This window comes from Habropoda laboriosa, unplaced genomic scaffold (genome assembly GCF_001263275.1).
Source record: "Habropoda laboriosa isolate 0110345459 unplaced genomic scaffold, ASM126327v1 scaffold176, whole genome shotgun sequence".
Classification (NCBI taxonomy): Eukaryota; Metazoa; Arthropoda; class Insecta; order Hymenoptera; family Apidae; genus Habropoda; species Habropoda laboriosa.
In genome coordinates, this window is record NW_017100321.1 from 1,476,305 (window position 1) to 1,498,706 (window position 22,402).

The 22,402-nt window shown below is 41.3% G+C and overlaps 1 protein-coding gene across 1 annotated transcript in view; it reads left to right on the plus strand.

Moving 5' to 3' along the window:
- The window catches only part of LOC108574218 (dorsal-ventral patterning protein Sog), a 67,454-nt gene extending 46,658 nt beyond the window's left edge, over nucleotides 1–20,796 (plus strand). Inside the window, exons 3-9 of the mRNA XM_017936753.1 lie at nucleotides 1,301–1,430; nucleotides 9,520–9,585; nucleotides 9,664–11,460; nucleotides 13,076–13,227; nucleotides 14,668–14,991; nucleotides 18,726–18,876; nucleotides 20,684–20,796. Of these exons, the coding sequence (XP_017792242.1) occupies nucleotides 1,301–1,430; nucleotides 9,520–9,585; nucleotides 9,664–11,460; nucleotides 13,076–13,227; nucleotides 14,668–14,991; nucleotides 18,726–18,876; nucleotides 20,684–20,796 (2,733 nt within the window). The remainder of the gene's footprint in view (nucleotides 1–1,300; nucleotides 1,431–9,519; nucleotides 9,586–9,663; nucleotides 11,461–13,075; nucleotides 13,228–14,667; nucleotides 14,992–18,725; nucleotides 18,877–20,683) is intronic.
- The last annotated feature ends 1,606 nt before the right edge of the window (nucleotides 20,797–22,402 follow it).

The following is a 22,402-nucleotide window of genomic DNA, read 5'->3' on the forward strand; positions in this document are numbered from 1 at the left end:
AGCTCTATAAAACCCTGAACTTAATTTCTGCTCTCGACCCGCTGTAACTGGAACCCTCTCCGATCTCTTATCCTTTCCCTTCAGTCGGCGCGTCGTTGAAAAAGAATCTCTCGAGATTGGCTTTTCACACCCAGAGATAACTAGGCGCCGCAAATCTGCTCTAAAGTTGGATATTTATCGACCGGTCGACGCGTGTCCGTCGGATCACTGAAACATCGCCGTCGCCGCCAGTTTTACTTTAAGACTTTTACACACGGTATTCTCTGACCGGTGAATAAAGATAACCAAACGAAATGTATATTCATAATTTTCTGAACAGCGACAATACTTTTTTTTTCAGTTATTAAAAAAAATTATTTAGAAAGCTGGTACTACTCAGAGTGTGTAAAATATGGCCGTACGTTCTTACTTGCTACCAGAGGATTTCTGTATCCTAGTTAAAATTTCAGTAGACACTATTGTCTTTAGAAAAATGTACAAAACAACGAACTTTTCTTAGATAAATATTCATAGTTCACGAATTGAATCGCACCATTGTGCAATGAATGCGTCGTAAAGAACTACACGGTTAGCTTGCACGAGTAAGATGTCTGAAAAGAGAAATACCTTTGACCAGAAACGACAGATCTATAGTAGAAAGTGGCGAACATACAAAGCCATGGAATATGAATTTATAAGACATGCGGGTATTGTAGAACACGCATCGGTAACAACGCCGCCATTGACACGGTTCGAAATAGTCGCGATAGGGTGAGCCATTCTTTTTCACGCGAAACCCTTGGAAAGTTGGTAACCGACAGAGACGTTAAACGATAATTTATATTAGACGGGAGTAGTGTAAATCGTATCGCGAATAATGACACCATTGACCGTGATAAACGAGTCCTTTGTGATCAATAACACCTACCAATTACTTGTCGATAGATTTATGCATGATGTGTATATATGTAAACGTTACAACTATCGTCAGCGATGCGTAAAGGAGTAATAAACATGTGAGCACGTTTACAGCTACGAAAACATTACAATCACACTTTCGAACGTGTCCAGTAGTATGAACAGGCTGATAGGGAAACTCGCTGGAATTCGCATGGTTGAGAAAGAAAAATAGCTAATTAGCGTTTGTTAATGTTTGCATAATGATTAACTTCATTACATTGTTTTCTAAATTTTTTTGTCCCACTTCTAATTTTCTAACGAATATTTTTTAAATATTTAAATTTTAAATTGAAATTTCGTTTATTACGGTTTCGGTAATTTTTTAAGCATTCTATTCATAAGAATGTATTCTGGGTTTCAGGTGCAAAAGAAACGGCGAATCGTGGCGAGAGTCCAGTGCCGTAACATCAAGAACGAATGTCCGGAACTCACGTGTAAAGAGCCTGTTCTGCTTCCAGGCCGATGCTGCAAATCTTGTCCGGGTGATTTCAGTAAGTAACACTGTTTTTTCTGTATATACTTAACATCAGACACGTATACCATCGGGTTAAAAAAGAAAAAAAAAGTGACACTAGTGACACCTATATAAAGACGTGTCATTGGACAGCTTACACCTGCGAGTTGCATAGTATACTATGAGAAAATATAGTGGCTTGTCATTACTTAACGCGACGGTATCTCAGAGATAAGGGAATTGCCGTAATATGATCCTGAGACTCGTGTATCGATCACAGTTTCAAAGGAACACGTGTGTTTTCACCTGACAGTCACTGATTATCTGAACGTAGTCCTTAATGTTACATTTAAAGAAGAAAAATATTCACCACCCGACTACCTAGTTCTATTATATTTATCAGAATACTTACCCGTCGAAGTTAAAATATACACTGTCGATACTTCTTCAGACTATCAACTACTATAAACATTTCAAACGACAAAAAATGGCAATAAAAAGAAGAGTTTAGTGACTACCAGCAAAGTTAAAACGATCGTGGCTCGTAAACATCACGAAAGGATATAGACACAACGTATTGAGAGAGAACTGTGGGCATTAATGAGAGTCAAGTGGCTTGCATAAATCATTTATCAATGATCACCGCCTCTTTTGTCCGTATCTTTGTCTTTATCGATCTTAACGGTGCCCTCTCTTTCTCTCTCTTCTTCGAGCTTCTTCGAAGAGCGCCTCTCTATATCGTGTCGATCGACCCGATAATTGTATTTGCAATGCCATATAATCATGGTCGACCGTTATCGCCGGTACCTTCACTTTTATTATTTCCTCAACGCTCTCGAGTGCTCTTATTAAGGGATTAGCGGATCAACGCGTATGCAACTCTTTTTCTTTAAGAGAGCGCCACGAAATGAGAGACTCTGCTTATGCTTCTTTTTTTCACAGAGAATCGTGCTTCTTTTTCTCTGATGTTTTTTTTTTCCGTTACACACCGTGGCGTGTTGTGTTTTATGTTTCAATGTTTTCGTTCTCGAGGGCAGTTGACCACTCTGTCTTGTTTATCGCGTTCTGATTGGTTCTGGCCTAGGAATCCATGTTTCTTTTCGTTGACGGTTCCTAGCTGTGATTGGCTACACCACCAGTGAAACCAGGGTAGGAAAGTTCGTACACAGTCTAATAAAACAGGTCATGTGGTCAGAGTTACTGTGCCATACGCGTTGATGTATAGAATTTGCTCGTTCTGCGTCCGTTATCTCGTTCGTGCTCCATGCGGAACATTATCTCGCAGATGTGCAACTTTCACTGGAATAGCACAGGCCAAATTCTTTGTGTACACTCGCCCAACGCCTTTCTTCGGCCGATTTCTATGTCGCCGTTAATCGCCGTAGAATGCGGATGGAATACATGAAATGTTCGGAATGCTTGCGCCAATTCTTGTGGTTTTTAAGTGGAAACGGCGAAAAATGAAGGCCGAGGATTTAGCACTCTCTTGTGAACGGTATTCTGATCGAGTGCAACGAGCTTTTTGTATGTATAAAGGCAACGTGGTGGGCAAGTGTTCGTGTTTAACCTATAAATCTAACGCGATATTTTTATCGTTGTTGAAAAATACTTTGTAGGATATTAATCAGGATACGCGTTATTATCGTAAGCTGAATTTGAATTATATATTATTTTCTATTACTTCGAAGTGAAAAAGTGGTCCGTGTTAAACGTGTCGAATAAAAATAGAACAACAAGAAGACGATGAAAGATGGAATTATGGTTCGGGCAATTTGACGAAGCAGCCAGTCGTTTGATAAACATTAAATTTACTTCGTACACGTAAGCGAATTCACAAAAAAGATGTCGTTTCTCGGTTGAATTATACTTTGATTGACTATCTATTACTATAATGGTAGTATATTATCATAAACGTCGTATTTAGCCGATTATGAGATAATCGACATGAGCAGAAGAAACAAGATGTTGCATTTAAAGTGACTTCGGGACGTTTTAGAAAAAACTGTCTCGTACTTGATATGTACGTGCCAGGAATCCTATGTTTTATTTACAAATAGGAAAATTGTTCCCACCTTTTATGAAGTTTTTTTTTGTTTCGTTCACCGTCGGTAACAAACTTCTACGAGCATAGCAAATTTTTGTAACGAGAAACTATGTCGCAAAATAGAAATGATGTTATAGAGAAAACTGTCTGTTGTTTTAATAATCACGTTTTTCTATGATTATTACTTGGTTCAGATCTCTGATAATTTGTTATTAAAATAATCTGCGTAATAGTGACGTTTTTTTGCGAAGCATTTTTCTTGGAATGTTTTGTCAACTACTTGCGTTAGCATTTAATTGCTATTTGCTAATGTTTTTCTTCTTATTTTTCTTGTAGAAAATATAACGTTAGATTTAGGTTAGAAACGTTAACATAACTAAACACTGTGTATATCACCATAATACCCAGCAAGATCTAGCACGTACTACTACGTGTCAACCTAAAATGTGTGTTCTCACATTGAAGTATCCTCCTTAAGATTCACAATTTATTGCATCGATATCACGATACTCTCGCAATATCCGTCTCGATACTCAACCACGCTATCATCACCTCGTCGATTAAGACCGCCGTTTTTCACGGAGTCAGGAAAAGCGCGGGCTTTTACGATAGTGCATCGGCCGACAGACAAGCGGCCTCGAGGAAAAATGGACGAAATACACCGTCGGAGAAAAGATAGCGCTGCTCGACCACACACGCGCGCGCATGCGTCCGCCATAACGCTTTTACAATGTGGGCAGTGCAATTTATTGGTTACTTAGAATCAATTAGCGGGCTCGCATTTATTAACCGGGGACAAGTCCGCTGTCATTGTCCGTTGGCTTTCTATTTCCATTCCAGGGGTGGAGAGGAAACGGAGATTTCTTTATCTTGCAATATAGAAGAATTGCACGCTCCTTTTATCTACGTGTATTTTTTCCCATATTATATTTCGTCACACGCAATCTGGCGAATGAGAAATGCGAACGGTACGAACCTGCGCGGTTCGTCCAGTAACGTTGTTACACCATTTTCGCAGTTGGCAACAAGAAAGGTAGAGACTCGCGTAAAACTTATAATTAGGTGTAATTAACAGTGTATCGGGGACTATCGACGTGAAACTATTGGTTGTTTACCATAGCCTTAGCGATTTAGTATGCTTCTAACCGCTCTATGTGATTCAGTGCGCCATATCTGTAATTCGGTAAACGTATCGCTTACGTGATGGACTCACCCATGAAGATTCGTTGAATTTACCATGATTGCAAATTTATCTCATTAACACTTTTAAACCTCTCGACCGTTCGAAATAATAATGCACAAAGATTTACGACGCCCTCGTGTCGTGTCTGTGACATGTACGTGCTTGTTGCGTTGAGAAAAGATGGCGAATCAATTTCTCAGCGGAGCGCGCACAGTGCCACCCTGTGATCGCCTCGTGGGACACGCAGCAGCGTGTGGCAGATAAGCGAAATAACAAGCCGTGAGAGAGACCGAATTAACCGGCAGCATGGGCAGAGAAAAAGAGTAGTGAATGGTACGATGAGGAGGAGAGGAAGAGGAGTAGAGAAGGTTGGTGGTCGGGAGACCGTGTGAGCGCGAGAGAGTGAGGGAGAGAGTGGTCGGGCGCCACGGTTTAGCGCCATGGCGCCGGCTATATTACCGCATGGCGTCACTTCGATTAAGCCGTGCAATCTAAATGTAAATATTAGCATACGTAATGATCGGGCATAACGCGCGCGGGAATGAGAATAGACGTGGAGACGAGACCTGGAGGGAGGGTTGGAAGGTCGCGGGGAAAACAGCGTAGGAGGAGGGGCAGATGATCGCTAACCGTTCCTCCTCCAATGTTGACCATCCTCTCCGCTACTGTACTCTTCTCCTCTTGGTCACCTCTTATAGTTTCTCTTTGCGTTGTGCTCTTTATCCTCATGGATGCTTCATCGTCGCTAATTTCGTGTCTGACCCGTTTTTCTTCTTCCACTTTTTTTTTTTTAGTGTGTTTGTCAACGACACTCTCCTCGTTGGTTGGTAGTATGTATCTCGCGCACTTTAGATTGCTCTGTGTTGGGAGCTAATGTTTTCAGCAATGCGTTTTACATTAATGTTTTTTAATGGCTATTTATTCTATTGATCGACATTTTCCTGAGTGGTAATAAATAGTAGCGCGTTTTGAAAGTGATTAAAACAGGGGGTAGGGAAAACTAATTGTACCGGATTCCAGCCGGGTCAACCTCCGCGCGTAAAAATCCCTAGAATGTTTACGTCCACCCGTTACTTATTTCCCGAGTTGGAAATCATACGCACAACTTTAGTTGACTACTTTCTCATTATGTTACCGGCTACCATGGTTACGAACGATTTATTTTACAACTCCGTGCTTTTATTTTTACTACGATGTATGGGTATATAACAGAACTATGCGAATAGCAATGGTTTTTCTCTTGTCGAATTAATGCGTGTATTGGTAGCACGGAGAAAACGGACATGGTATCGCGTCCAAGTGACCAATAATAAATACATGGCGTAAGAACAAATCCCGTACAGAGAAATTTGCCGGTTGCCTCGTATGGCATGACGTGTATTAGTCTTGAACGCGGGCCCGCTATTTATCGCGTTTAACAATTCAGCCGCATGTCGCGTTACGAGCGTTATGGCGATACCCGCGTTACGTTTCTCATTCGTGAGTTCCTTGCCCGAGTATCTATCGTTTCCACCCATCTGACACGGTCAGTACCCTGCAAAAACCAGATTCGAAAAGGTCATCTCGATATGGTGGTCTTACAGACTTACCAGCTTATTATAGCTAATTTGTGAATGCATTCAAACTAAATACGTTTCGTGTATATGAATACAATGGAAAATGAGCGTTCCAGATGTGAATTTCGGATAACCATTAATCATAACCTCAATTTCATACACATAGGGACAGAAAGTTACACAATTACCAATCGTGTATGTGTGTGTCTCTTTCATTCTTAAGTGATATTAAGCAATTCAAAAATAACCAACTTAAAATAACTTGAGAAAGAGAGAGAGAGAAAGAGACGCCGTGATATATGATCATATAAACCACTAGACAAAAAATTCCCTAGGCAATCGACCTTCTCGGCCCACGTGCGAGCGTTACGAAGCAGTTAATAGCATAAAGTTGCAGAGCGTGCAAAAATTCCTTTTCGTGTATCCGTGTTCCCCCTTTATCCCACCCCGTCATCGTAGTCGTGTTCGTGTCGTCGTCTGTCAGGCTCGTTGCCCCCTGCTGATGGAAGGTGAAACCGCTTACGATTACGAATACGCGCGTGCGCGCTCGCTCATTCGCGTCTCCCTTTTACGTTCCTCGAAAAGAAACTGTGACCCGTGAGCCCGTCGATTGGACTGTCACATCGATTCTCATCGGCTCGAAACGACGAACGACAACCCGTGTCCCGGATGTTGGCAGGGGAGACACGAAAGGAGACCCATTCGACGGATAATGACGAAACTTGTTTGAATCCCTCCACTCCCAGGAAAAGGGCACCCAAGGGTCCGACACCGAGAGGGAGAAAAATATTCACGATCAACTGTTAGCATCGCGTTGTGTTAATATATACTGCACTGTCCCAGGAATTATGGTAGATCATTTAAAAGTGGCACCGTTTCGGTCGTTTTTTTGTCTGGGGGCCCCGTGACCGTCTCTGATTGCGATCATTCACGGTTACACTGGCGCTAACATGGTATCGAGATGTCGCTTGAATTTTCGCTAATTTCTCGCCTCGTGAGGACGCCGCCTAGGAATGAAAAACAAGTGATCTCTCGTGAAAAAATTACGGGACAGCGTGAGGGGTGGCTAGTGACTGATTGGGTGGCATTTCCTTCATGTTTGATGTGCGTAATAGGAATATATGCATTGAAAAAATTAGTTCTTTGTTTGGTTTATTCTTACGTAGGTTTAGTTTGAGGATTTTCTGTAGAGTGTTAAGTAAACGTGTTTAGAAGGTTGTAAAATACAGGAAAAATAGGTGAGGTTAGATAGGATTGGTATTTCGGTGAATGTGAAAGGCAGCCAGTTTAGGCTAGACACCGCTGATTTTGGCGGCGTTTTCACGAGCACGGTTTAATCCTGAATAACGACCGACCTTCAGTCAAACGTGTACTGCGTGAAGTGTCGATTCTCGTGTGAATGTCACTAAATTGGCCATAATGCTTTTTCTAGTCACAACCAACTGCCATAAATTCTGTAATCTATACGCCCCTTAGTTTTAAAAAAAATCTAACCCTGTTATTTTTCCCAACTATGTTACTGAAATTTGCATTTATTGTTCCTTGGAATGAAAAAAAAAAAAATTATTATCTCCGTCGACAAGAACGGTAATAAAATTTGAAGGTTATAGAATGTACTGTACACTTAAATGGAAGGTATTTAGGAAGGTGTGCGATGGATATAGAATGGTATACAGAAAATATTGTCATTGGTTGAATAAATGTATGATGGTAATCAATGTACGCCATTACTGGCGTCATCTTTCGCGTTGATTACGAACATTGATGGCTACGTGAACGCGCCAGACTGACGTAATTCATCGGAACGTGCAGCTTTTTTGACATCTCATTTGGCTCCTAATGCACAGGAGATAAAGAAGCGAGGCGCCACGGGCCACATGGCTCTCCGTCGGTACAGTACATGAAATCCATGATCACTTCGTCTCCATAACTTGTTTTTAATTTATTTTATGTTTTAAGCAGTTTAAAAATAATAATGGAGTAGAACCGATGTATATAGTGTTACATTTTGCATTTGAATTTAAAAATTTTCGATTTATATTTGAATTTGAAATACAATCAAAGGTCAGTTAATATAACAGTCTTCGTAAAACCTTCATATCGCTGCTACTCATAGTAGAAAAAAGTTCTGCGTGAAATAGTGAAAAACGAAACGGATTAGTGGAAAAACGTGCAGTCGAGATATTACTGTGAAAGCGAATATCCGTAAATCCTCGGGGTTAGGAGGCAGGAAACGACGGGTAGAAAGGTGAAACGGCGCTTCGTGATGTTCCATGGTTGTTGGTGGCTGTCACTGGTTCGTACTGTACGTATACCAATTAACGTATCCGTGCGGCTGGACCGGCGCGGTATGCGCCATAAAAGCAACATTCAAAGTAGCGGTGGTTGGCGCCAGCCGCCTCTTTTCCTACCCCACGGGCATTCTTTATGGTTCGTACACACATCGCAGACTGAATGAGGATTCACTCTGTCTGTCCCGCTCTTTCCAATACCATCTTCTTCATCTCTCTTTATTCTTCTCGACTCTCTCTCTCTCTCTCTCTCTCTCTCTCTCTCTCTCTCTCTCTCTCTGTCTCTCTCTCCCCTCCCGCCATCTTTCCTCTTCCCCCCTCACCCTATATATCCTTTCTCCGTTGGTTATTATTTTTGTTTTATGTCCGAGCTCTCGGGCTACTTGGTGTGCCGCCGCCTTATAATCGATACGCCACCACGCGAAGTCTTCCGACTTCACGATCGACGACGCGACACGCGAGCTCGGATACGTGTATACATATACACGCGTCCATTATCCTCGTCGATGGCGTGGAAAGGGCGGAGAAAGAGCGATGCATCTCTTCTTCTCTCTGCGGTCGCCACGTTGGATTTTTAGCGGCGGGAGAGGTTCGATATGGGCGGTTATGCCGGGCGGCATAAAACCCCGGCGTATATCACTGCTCCTTAAGAAATGAACTTTAACGAGAAGTTTCTCGCCAGAGGGAGGGAGTTCCGGCGACGGTGGCGCGCGCGAGCGATCCTTTTACGAGGCAATAAAACAATTTTTTTTTTCCTAACTACGCTCTCTTCTCAATGCCTCACGGCTCGTTCATCGTATATGCGCGCGTCGTGGAAAATCGGAGTCCCCGATGGCGGCGATTTCTACATTTTTCTTGAATAATATTAATAAAACAATTTTTATTCTTCGTTTATCTGCATTTGTAAACATTAAGAATTATAATATGTGAATTATATATAACATTTCAATACGTTTCACGTTTAATACAGTATTAAAATAATGAATCACTCTTTGCAATGCTACACTTGAAAATAAATTCCCAAATATGACAGACATTCTACCATGTTTTAGGTACGGACATAGTGCAGGATTTGCCGACACAATTAACATCCGAAGAAGAGGAGCAAAGCCTGAAACGTAACTGTCCCTACCATTCTTCTACTCACTCAATCCATTCCAATTTCCGTTCAAGTCTTACCCTTGACATTTTTCCAGATTTCGGGACACTGTTGACAGGCAGAACATCTCAAGCTCTGCGTCGCGATGAGCCAAGTCCAACATCAATGTACAACAGTGCCTACAACTACTTGGCTACTGGTCGCTTCACTTTTCACCGCAAGAACTTATACTATTCCTTCTACTTATCGACGTCGACACCTCGACCGAGAAACATACAATTCGTCGACGGTTCAGGTAGCATTCTAGAGGAGCAGACAATCGATACCATCGGAGGTGTATACCAAAATGCAACGGGGAAACTTTGTGGTGTTTGGAGGAGGGTTCCCCGTGATTACCGGAAGTTACTACGCGAGGAACGTCTTCATGTGTCTTTTATATGGGAGCCATCAGCCACCTTGACTGGACAGTTATCTCGTTATCGTGCCTTATCTACAGAACAGTATTCTGCTTTACTGGAACCAACAATGGGAGTGGACCGTTCTCTGATGTCAGGTGCAGGAGCAACCGCCATAGTATCAGCTTCATCAGCATCAGCGCCATCTATCCACGTATCTTTAGTATTCAATGGAGTCTTCCTGCCTAACGATGTGGCCGATGTACCTCTGATAGTGCAGTTGGAACATATGGAGAAAGACTACGTGGTTTTGCGTGAAGAAATCATAGTGAAAAAGCCATCGAACGAATTAAACTTTGGAGAAGTTCGAAGTACCCTGTTGGGGGCGGATCTTCGTTTATTGACAAGAGGCAAACTTTCTATTAGCATAATGTCTAGGAAGGATCCACAAGCTTTAAAATTAGTTGGTGTAGTGGGTCCACGAGCTAATTGTGAAATATATCAGACCCTACTTTTATCAGAAACACCTTCAGCAGCCTCTGGATTAGCCTGGGCGTTCCTAGATCGAGCTGGATCATTGCGTTATGGCGTTCAGCTGATTGGATTGGAAGAAGAGAGTCCTCTGGTGACTCTAGTAGACGAAGGGGGCAAACGTCGCACCGAACTGGAAGATCTGACACCTTCTCTAATAGGTGGCTTAGCTAATGGCTCTCTAGACCGTCCAGGACCACGTTTGCTTGAACCATTGTTCAATGGTGAGCTAGCAGTGGTTGCAGCTTCTCATGTAGGTTCCATGTTGCGTGGTCGACTGCTGCAGAGACCTGTAGCTGATGCTAGAGACACTGCTGCACCTGTACTACTTAGAAGATTGCCTCAGGAACCTGTACAATCTGGTCCAGTTGGTCTAGTCTGGACAGCTGTGGATTCAGACTGTTCTTTACACTATGAGCTAGAAATTGCTGGCTTCCCTCAAACGTCTTCCAATAGTAATCATGAACCGCGTAGCTTTAGACTGTATCTGGAAACGAAACCTTTACTAGCACAGGGAGCACCTGTTGCAAGGAAATTACTGGAAGAGTTCTCTGGTTATGTTTTGGAAGGTTCTGTCACTGGACTCTCACCAGCTGAATTGTACAGAATAGAGTCTGGTATTGGCTTTCTTGAAGTGACTGACAGCCAAGCTGAAAGGATTCTAAAGGCTCGGTTCAAGGCTAGAGCGCCACTCAGCTGTCTTCCTCATTGTGCGGATAACGATGTGGCTTCAGTGGTTGCGTATAATCTTCAACCACCCAGGTCGGATATGGAGACGAGCGCATGTTTCCATGAGACTAGGTTCTACGAGGAGGGTACGCAATGGACTTCTAGCACTGATCCGTGCTCCATGTGCCATTGTTACCGTGGACTGGCACAGTGCGACCGAGTACTTTGTCCAGCACTCACTTGTCCTCAGGATAAGCAGTTGAAGCCTGCCCCTGGTCATTGTTGTCCTATTTGTTCAGGTATGATACTTTCTTTTAAATAATTTTATATAACTTTCATTTTGAAGAAAGAGAGAATAATTGTTCAAATGAGAAAATATTTCGTTGTGGAAAAACGGTCTTTTTGTTTAATGCAAAGTGCTTAAAAAAAGTAATAAATGTAAGTAGAGGTTAGAGGCTTCTAAGATGGCGTATCAGGAAAGCTATGGCTGGGATGATGGGAAGAGCACCTAACTTTGAAGCGTTAAAAACTGCACTCTTCACTATAGCTAGAAGTTTTATTCGCTCATATGACTAATAATTTTATTTTAACTTATTTTTTTAAGAAATGTTTAATTTGTCATATTTGTTCATATTTACCAATGGAGTTTTTGTATTTTCTTACGTTTTTTAAAATTACCCAATCTTTTGGAATTACATTATCAAAGATGGGAGTAAAATCCTTGTAACCCTGAATAACACGTGGCATACGCCGGATTAATTATCCTTCCCTTTCGACGGTGTCGATATTAAATCCGATTACCCGTGACACGCTCCATGAAAGTAATCGCGTAGAATTAGTTACGCCTATCTACGATCCCGTTTAAATTACACGATCGCTTATCGATCGCGATACACGGGGCGAATTATTTCGCAGCTTGTTCGTTTTCACCTGTCACCGATAGTTTTTGTTAGTAAAATACCGAGAATCGATCGTAATGTTTGTTAGATTCTTTTTGCAATTTTTTAAAATTGCAAACATCAATTTTTAGGTCACAATGTCTATCTTAAATTATTTCAAATGTTAGAAGATTATATTTCAAGTGAGTTGTAATTTGAATTAGTAAAACAAATTTCTCACGGTACCTAACCTCTCTGTTCACGTGACCAAAATATCGAGACACGTCTTCACTCTTAACAAGTTAATCCCATGATGGAATATCACTATACTTAATCAGGCGAAGTACGTGCCTTCGAGCACTCCTTTTAATCGAAATCAATTGAAGTCCTCTTAATCAATTACACGACAACCACATCATTCTACCGGTTCAGGGTTAGAATCCTATTAGCCAGGCTTGTTTCGTCATCAGTTTCCATCGGGAATGATCGGGTACGTCCGACGCGAAGGAACAGTGAAACGGTCCAGTTCAAGTGTTCCTCCCGTTTCACAGTCGATTAATCGGTCAGACAAATCGGAAGCTGCCTTCGTTTAACGCATTCAAACAGATAAAGACGTATCCGCAGGCAACAACCAGTCGAGAAAAACTTTTCCGGTGGAATCGAATTAAAGCAATCCGTCATCTTCTTCAGATTCGATCTTCTCGATACATTGACGTTCTACTGTATCTAATTAAATCGGCTACGGTGTTCCCTTCGTCCGGTTCTCACTATTTGTTGCGCTATTTATCCTTAGAAGCTCTACCGGTAGGAATTCGTTTTAGATAAACGTGACATTTATATTGCCACTGGTTTCCTGGAAGATTGTCTTGTAGATAGCTTTTGACTTACAATGTGAGATACATGAAAAACAAGTGAAACAAGGGAATAAGAGAAATCCTATGGTAAATTGTTGTTTTACGATCTTTATTTTGTCACTTTCTAGATAAGAATGAATGTAGTAATACAATGGAATTTTGTGTGGTTTCTGTGTGAACAGGTCCGGGGATCAACATGAACGCGACGGGGAAGAATATTAGCTCGGTGACAAGAGGCTGTACTTTGGCTGGTCAGTTCCACTTACCAGGGGCGTCGTGGCATCCATATTTGCCACCTGTAGGATTCGATACATGCGCAGTCTGCACTTGTGACGTAAGCTTTGAAACACTACTTTATTTACTATTCTTTTCTTGTTACTGTCGATACGGAATTAATTGATCACTCGAGGTTACCGACTGAACGACACTCGTCACATCATTCACATCATGTTATGCTTATCTTTAGAGTGGGAGACAGGGTTGAGCTCTCGTCTGACTGTAGACTGTATTCTATATTTCTTTAAAATCGCAATTTAAATGAAAATCACTTTTTCCAGAAATAAAACCTTATAAAAAAATTCGTCTATTACAAAATACCCAGCACAATTGATCTGTGAACAACTACTCAGGATTTCTCTTACCGATTTTCCCTCGGTGGCGCCATAATAAGAGGTAACGTGAGCGTTCTTTAACCTTAGGTCGAATTTCGAAACGTGTTGGAATTTAAATGGTACCGAGACGCGGAACAGGGAGTTGAAACGCGCGAGGCACGACGGTTCGAATTCCAGCGGTGGCCTGACTTTTTCCAGATTCTTTGTTTACCTCTTTACCATACGTTCACTCTCTGGTCTCTCGCGGTTGGCCAGTGGGGTTTCGTAACGATATTCCAACATCAGGCGTCGATCCTGCGACATATATTATAATACGGCTCTCTCGTAGGCAATAGGCTTTTATAAAAGGCCCGCGCGCGAATGAAAAATCCAACCAGACACTGGAGTGCACGGACGCGCATGCGCACGAGTGCGTGTGCGCGAGTTCGTTGCGCCAGAAGAATGCGGTTGCTCTCTGCCGAGTCATGAAAAGGGAGCTCCGTGTTGCGCGGTGTGGTGATCGGCAATCAGTGACAGGCCTTTCTAAATAGATATTAGCGAATTGTTTGAAGTCATGCCTGAAACACGTTGCACCGAGTCATGTTCATTACCGGAGATAAGACGTTCGTTTTGATCCGCGGCTTGTCACTTAAATTGCGCTTGACCAGACCCGTGCGTGTTACTGGGGGGACGTCTGATGCTGGATAACGCGCTCGTTCGCGTTGACAAATCAGAAGCTGATATACTGGGTGTTTTACTTGACCTTATCGCCCTGGTATCTCTTTTTGTAGAATTTTATTATGTAAAATATTTTTATCACTTCTAGTTTCATTTTAATCCCATAGTAGGTTAGTCTGAGAGACGGGTATTGACGTATGTCCAATTTTTAGGCTTAACACATCTAGTACATAATAGATTAGGATACGAACTTCTTTATAATCTTCTCATGCAATGAAAGAATTTTTTTACTTTATTTCAATAAGATAGTACAATGTCTACCTAAGAAGGAAACTAGCTATTCTACTATCCTAACCTAACTCGACATCGATTTCCAATTCTTCGATCTCTACCACAAATACAACCATGTTCTTTTTAAAACCCAGACAAAAAACGACTCCATGTTCCAATAATAGCAATACGAACGCGGCATTACGTATCGACTGAGGATCCCATTTATCTTGCAGCCCGTCACGCTGGAGGTGAAGTGTCCACGGGTGCAGTGTCCGCCATTGGACTGCGACGAGACGATCGCCTTCAGACCCAGCAAGAAGGCCTGCTGCAGGCAGTGTCCTGCGACGACGCCCAGCACTGCGAACGCTGGCGTCGTGGGCGACACCACGCGACTGCCGCGGGATCAGGCGGCGCTGTCCACCAGACGTACAGCCGAGGAGATATTGGCTTCCGGCGGCTGCAAGTATCCCCTTGGTGGTCCATACGAGAACGGGATGGAGTGGCATCCACGGGTTCACTCGCACGGAGAGATGAAGTGCGTAAAGTGCAGGTGCAAGGTGAGAACCACTGGCCAATAGACGACGATCGTCTTCGTTCCTATGTTGCAAATTTTCCTGCCTAACGGCGCTTTTGAGGCGCTTCGACGTTCGTTAAGGTTGGAGAATTATAATTAAATTTCATGGGTCTAGGGAGTTCTAGGGATTTTGAGGATTTTGACAGAGTGCAATAGTCGAATTATTATTTAATTAATAACTGATAACGTCAAAAATGTCAAGAAAAATTTGAAGGTTTTATTTGTCGGAAATGTAGAATATAGTAGACATAATTGAGAGATACTTGGTTCATGTAAATGATTGTCCTATCCTGTTTCCAGGTAGCAGTCGTTTTCATGTTCCACTGATTTTTACAGGTTAGCCTAGCGTAACTAATTATGCACCGATATTAACAATCAGCACCTCATATCTCACGGGTGTTTTCTCCCTTCTACTAATCACACTCAGCTGACTGATTTGAGTATAATCTAATTAAATAATTGTTCTAATAAATCAAAATTACAAACCCTTGTGAGACTTATATTTTATATTAAGATCAATTATTTGATGCAATCCGAAAATTTTTGCAACTTGGAAGAAATATCTATTTTTAAAAACTTTTTTTTCAAACTGAATAATTATAAACAATATTACTCACTCTATTCTCCCTAAATCCAAAAATTATTATAATCCCCCCCCCCCCTAGGAGGAGGGGCTTTTAGAATTCTTAAAACTTGTTCAAATGTCTCATTTTTAAATAATAAGAAAAGAAGCTCAAATTTATGTATCTAAAGCTCAAAATTCAAATCACGTGTTCGAAGTGCCTCGAGGCCATCGCTGCCGCTAAAGCGAACGAAGATTCTTTGTGGTCGGTCTACCAGCGTTTTTTCTTTAACCGCGCGCGATAAGTGCGATGAAGATGAGATTGCGTCGGCGCCTGAAAGCGTAGATGAACGTTCCCGGATCGTGACGGTTTTGCGGCCGCCAATCGGGCCAGCACTTGTTCCCGCGCGGAATGTGAATCCTCTCGATCGGTAGTGGCGCACGTGCCCCACAAATTTTTGGAGATTATAGTTGCGCGCCACGGCGATAGAGGGGGAAGAGCGATCGTTCTAACCGTTGCCACCAGAGCATCGATACAATTTGTAGGGATTAGCACGATATGTGAACATATGTATGAATTGCATGTATGGCACAAGTGGTGCAATTCTGCACCAGTAAATCAGTATTATAAATGTGTACGTTGCATTTGGTGAACAATTGGTGCAATTGTGGGTAGATTGAGTCATTACCAATCGGTGTACTTTTGAAGATTTATGCATTGAAAACATAGGTTAGGTTAGTGTGATTTTTGTATATGTAAATTGTGTATAGAATATAGGGTAATTGACGTAATTTTGAAAACGTAAAAATTAATACTCCTAATTGAATTAGTATACATCAAGGACGTGTAAAATTAGAAACATGAATAGCAAATGCAATTTTCTGCTGCATGGAGTATGAAGGTTGTAAGAAATTCAGTATGATACGTGGTCACCACACCAATTCGATTTATCACAGCCTATGGAGTCTCGCAAACATTAGGTTAGGCTTACGAATAAATTAGTTGCAATCTCGGGAACACTCATGCACTTTGTGGCCGCAGGAAAATTGATGACTCGTACAGGTACAATTTGCGGAGCTACAAGAAAATAAGATACTATTCATAGTTGCGCCTGTTACCACACGTACACACGGACACTTCTAGCGGAAATGTTCACATATGAATCACAGTATTGCCTAGTTGCTACTATCAGAGTACCAGGAGTGATGTATTAGTAACACTTCTTACACTACACGAGCTGCCACACAACAAGGATATAACCTCTACTACCCTGTAGCTGGAAAGTCAACCAATTTGTAACGTGAAAAAATACGTACAGTGTCCTTTATTACCGACAAAACGTAAAGATCGAGCATATTGGAAGTTTCAAAGGGTAATAATGGATTTCTTTTGGTATTGTATAAATATAAAGTGGCTCTTGTTGGACGTGTGTACCGTTGAGAACTAGTAGCGCGAGATCGTCAGGGTACTTTACTCGGCGAGTGCGACAATTTCCGGTTTACACGATCGCTCTTAACCCCTCATCAGCCGCATTCCGTTCGTGCTTGAAGTTACTGCCCGACACGATCCAGAAGACACATCTTTACTACCTTTCCAAGGTATCACCGCGAAGTGAACCATGCAACTACGACTATTCAGAGGAAACACCAATTTTTCTACGACAGATTAATTATATTTGAATCGAATATTAGGTTCCTAGGGAAATTTTGTCAGTTGGTACACGTGAAATAGAAATTTGTTGCTCGAAAGTATTTTGTTCGTATTTTCTACTAGGTTAGGTTAAGTAGCTCTCGTGTTTCTGCTTTTTTATGAATTTTTATTTATATCTTTTTAAAATATTTTGAAACTTAAAAAATTACTAATAATTTACGTAGAAATGAATAATAGTAAAATGGAGATACTATTGGAATAATTTTCTACAATCAACTTACTTTGTCATTCGCTCAATGGAAGCATCGAAGTATTTTTTTAAACAATACGAAAAACCGGTTTCCATGAAACCCGGAGCGACTTTCTTTTGAATGGAAATGTACAGTAAATTTCAGGGGCGCCTTGATTTTTTTCGCGGGCTCGTGTATCCTTCTTTGGTTTCGGTGCAACGACACTTGTCCAGACGTGTTCTACAAGTTGGAACAAAGGTCGTTCAAGGTTATGGAAGGTTTTAACATTAGCGATATCTATCTTGTAAAAGATACCTATTGGTAATGATCGCTTACACCTTCCTTATGGTAAATCTACCAATATCCTATGACTTTATCGGCGGAAAAGCTGACTGACAGCCATCTTGTAACTCACTCTTACGTCACATTACAGTTTTCTTAATTTTAAAAAGCATTTCATTTTTTCTTAACATTTCAATTGCTCTTTTACTTTTCAATACTCCTCAATAATTACTATTGCTATTAGAATAAGAATTATGACACTAAGTTTAAAAAGTTTAAAAATTTTTTATATGATTTCAAATATTTTCAACGATTTTTAATATCATATTGATCGTTTTAAGGAAAGAACAAGAAAGTCTCACGGGCAATTTCATTCGCGTTTCATTATTTATGCGAAGGTCTTGTCGAAAAAACGGCTCACTTTATTTTTGCCCGTACGGTCGCACGACGCGGTATATACACTCGTTAGAAGCAGTCTCGCTGGTAGCCTCGTTGCGATATCCAGACACGGCCACGACCACAGACCTTTAAGGAGAAAACCTTTAACCGGACTCGTTCGCCTGGGCCGACCATTAAAAGGGTCCATGCATTACGATGAAAATGGAACGCGGCCACGGATCGCGCGAGCGGACAAGCATTACACAGAGAAAAAGTATCACTCCTGTCTGATACCTCTTGTTCCGTTGAATTCTATTGTGTACCGATCTTAGTCGTTCGTCATTCGAACTCTCTAAATAATCCAGATATCACAAGAATATTTCCCACTTTGATCAAATACATTTCAAAAAGTGGTACAAATTATAGAGGAAAAAAAGAAATAATAGTTAGGGTGTCTCCATCTCTCAATAACCACTAATAACCACTCCACCAATGGTAGAAAAGATTAGCCCGATGAAAAAAGCGACATCCGTGTCGAAACGATGAAACACGCAAGGGTGAAAAATGGCGCCGGGTCTAACGTGGATTTCGCCGTATGTTTGGACTGTTTGCAGAATGGCGAGGTGAGATGCGACAGGAAGCGTTGCCCACGGGCGCTCTGCAACTCGATCGCGCATCAGATGAAACGCGGCGAATACGTGGCGGCGGATGGCGATGACTGTTGCACGGTGCAGTGTCGCCGGGCGAGACGTCATCATCGTAACAGTATTTCCGGCCGCTGCTCACAAAGCCTCCTTCGAACAGTGTCCTGGTTCACGGAAACACGTTCCTGGGCCTTGTTTCTCTCTGTAGTCATCGAATTCGTGATTAGCTATTTCGTAGTCGTCATCGTCGTCGTCATTGTCGCTGCCTTTTATTCCAAAGCGATTCCAGACCGAGCGAGAAGCAGCGAGATAAGTGACGGGAGTGAATCGGTATCGCAGAATCGTTAGATACGAATGGGGAAAGCTCGTTAAGAAGGGAATTAGAGCTGATTCCATGACGCCTGCAGCGTCATTGATAGATCGATTCAAAGATATGTTCGAAATCCTAGTTTTTAGGAGTTATGAACGATTCAGAATGTGATACGAGAAGAATATTATTAGGATAGACAGTAGGAATGGATGGTAATATTCGATTTACGCGAGAACAGGATTTAACGAGGCCATCTGGACGAGATAAGATGCACGAGTTACCTCAGTCGGTACATTGGGGTTTGTCCAATTTTATCGGCTCCTGATCGGATCGCGTGAGAACTGTACGCTATTCCTTCGTACTTGAAACTCTATGTAATAACGATTCCACGAGATTTATGTGGAATCAACATGCTAAAGAAACATTCTGAAAAGAAAAGAAAGAATTGAAGAGAGACGGTAAAGCATTGGTATCCATCGCAACAGCTATATATACATATATACATATATATCGTCGTTAGGAAAAAGGAAAAAGGAGATCAGAGATGAAAACGATTGGTGCTCGTTCTGAACATCTATTCGGGAACACTGTATCGCAGGCGGAAGATGGTAATCAGCGAAACAGAAAGATTCGCCTTTGGAATGATCGGTGGCTATCGCAGGAAGCTGTAATAATAACGATAAGTAACGAAACAATACATATAACATGAGCACGGCAAAAGAGGAAGGAACGTAGATCGTTCTCGTCAGACGCTATACTTATATATTCCCTTTGCTTGCTCGGTTATTCGCTATGGAGTCCCGTGCAGCACCCACAACCAGACATTTATTAATCAATTGGCTCTCATCAACGGATCAACGGACCGGAAGCCAACCGCTCTCTATCTTCGAGTGACCTCTCGCATTCACATGCAGCCATGCACGCATAACATACATGCACACATGACACGCACACATACATGCGTACATAGACGCATTGTATACGTATATATTATACATGGTACGACGGCTATATCGGGAGAAAGAGAGGGAGAGAGAGAAAACAGAGTGGGAGAAAAGCAGACGAAGAAAGAGGACAAACCTGGGGAGAGTTTAGAGTCGTGGCGGTAAATGTCCGATGGTGGCATCAGTTATCATTATAGCGCGAAAACACGCTAACGTTTATATGCACTATATTAACTCCATGCAACTTATTATGGATTATTATTATTAATATTAACATCGTTAATATTATGGATCATTACTCGTTATCATTAGCTTCATATCACCATTGTTCATCATCGTTCGTCTTCATCGTCATCGAAAATTCGTTGTCATTAGAATTGTCATTATTATTATTATTATTACAATTATTATTATTATTATTAATGTTTTTATTACTATTTTGAATAGTATAAATATTATCGCTATTATTTTTAATATTCACCGCTATTACCGACACTATATCCACTAAACGCGATTGTTATTGTTAATAATTAAATACGGTCGTGCGAGACTTCTTGATTGATAACGGCCTGTAATCTCATCGGCTTTCGATAACTCTTTATCGACTTCTTCTAATCCTCAGAGGATGGAGAAGCACATTATTTTCGTAACTTATAAGCCTTATTTATTGTTAGATTCATTAAGTTATTCAATGGCGAACTCGAAGTGTCTGAATAGAAAAGTCGCAGCTATAACTTCGATGCAAGTTTTTTATCAGTGTAATGAGAAACTTGAAAGATCGAAGTAGAGCAAGAGTATGCATTGAATCAGGATCGAATTGAGTGTCGCCATCCGTAGATATCGAGTGTGTGTTTGTATGTGTCTGTGTGTCACTAGAGCGAGTGCATAAGTGTGCGTCAGTTTTTTATGCATACGTGAATAGATGAAAGTGATTATAAAAAGGAGTAGAACTTTTCGTAGACGAATAGAGGAGGATAATAGAAGAGAGATAGAAGTATAGAAGTATTTGTAAAAATTTGTATAACAATTCTAACCTATAATTTTCGCAATTTCAATTGTTTCGCCAGGCCTGACGGTTCACAGGAATCCATTTTCTCTTCTCTACATTATCATCCAAGAAAACGAACAGTAAAATGAAAAAGGAAGGACTCGTGTCTAATCTTCTAACACTTCGATATTTACACGAGACACGAGTGGTTCATATCGTTTGAGCGAAAAATTCATTTCGCAAACCGAAAATCAACGAAGGGGAACACGATAAAAAATGCAGTTCAGTCGATGAGTCCGTATATTAAGCAAAATTCAAATACATTCTAATTGGATATTCTAATTTTTTAATTAATTTTTTTTTTTCTTTCAAACGCTTGGTATCTGAACTCTTCGACCGTAAAAAAAAAGTTAACCTTTAAACTGCATCGTGGCGAACTTGTCACGGATTTGTCGTTCTGTGCATTTCTTTATGATCTAGTCTAAGCGTCTGGAGTGTCCATTTGGGCAAGCTTGCGGAAAACGAGTGGTGATCCGATCGCGGATGAAAGACGAGAAGAAAACGGGGGTAGCGGTTTTATGCGTAGCCGCGGCAGCTGGCAGGCCTGCTTGCTTTCAACACTTTTGATACGGCACTTTTTCCAAGTAGACCGTACACACCACGAAGCTGCAACGATTTACATGGTCAACAGGTTCAAGACGAGACAGCGGGAAACGAGCGACCTGCGTTGCGCTGAAAATTGTGATTTAACGTTTATGCGTTTTAATATACGGTGATTTTTTGTATTTAATTATGATTCGTAAGTTTTCCTGTCATGTGATAAAAAGATACTTTATTCATATAAACAATAATTCGACTTTTATCGGTGCACTAATTTTTTTTATTAACTAACAATTATAAAAAAAAAAAAACTAAAAATTTTCAAATAAACTTCAATGTTTCTAAAAGGTACAAAGAGTATACAAATGGATAAATACTTAGAATCATAATTAATTTGAATTTCCGGTTGAAATGCGGTGCTCGTTGGAGGAACAGACGTGGAACAGATTCTACAGGACAAAAGGAAGTGTTGATCCAACCTGAACGATTAGAATTTGCTTCGTGCGACACGAACACCACCTTTCGTGGGACTGCGACAGCTGAACGGTAATGTAGTCTGATCCCGGACAGATTTGGAGCGTCCACGTCTGATATACGAGAAACTTCGTGGAGCTTCGAGACGATCGTGCCTTAATGATCGTGAGCATACACTTAGTCAACGCTATTAGCGATAGAACACTTGGTAGAGAGGCCTTAGAACGGCGTTCGATCGTCGTTGTTTTTTTTTTCTTTTTTTGTACATAGGCGCATGTAATACGTAACGAGAATCACGACTACTAGTAACGAGTTATCAATATTGCGACTA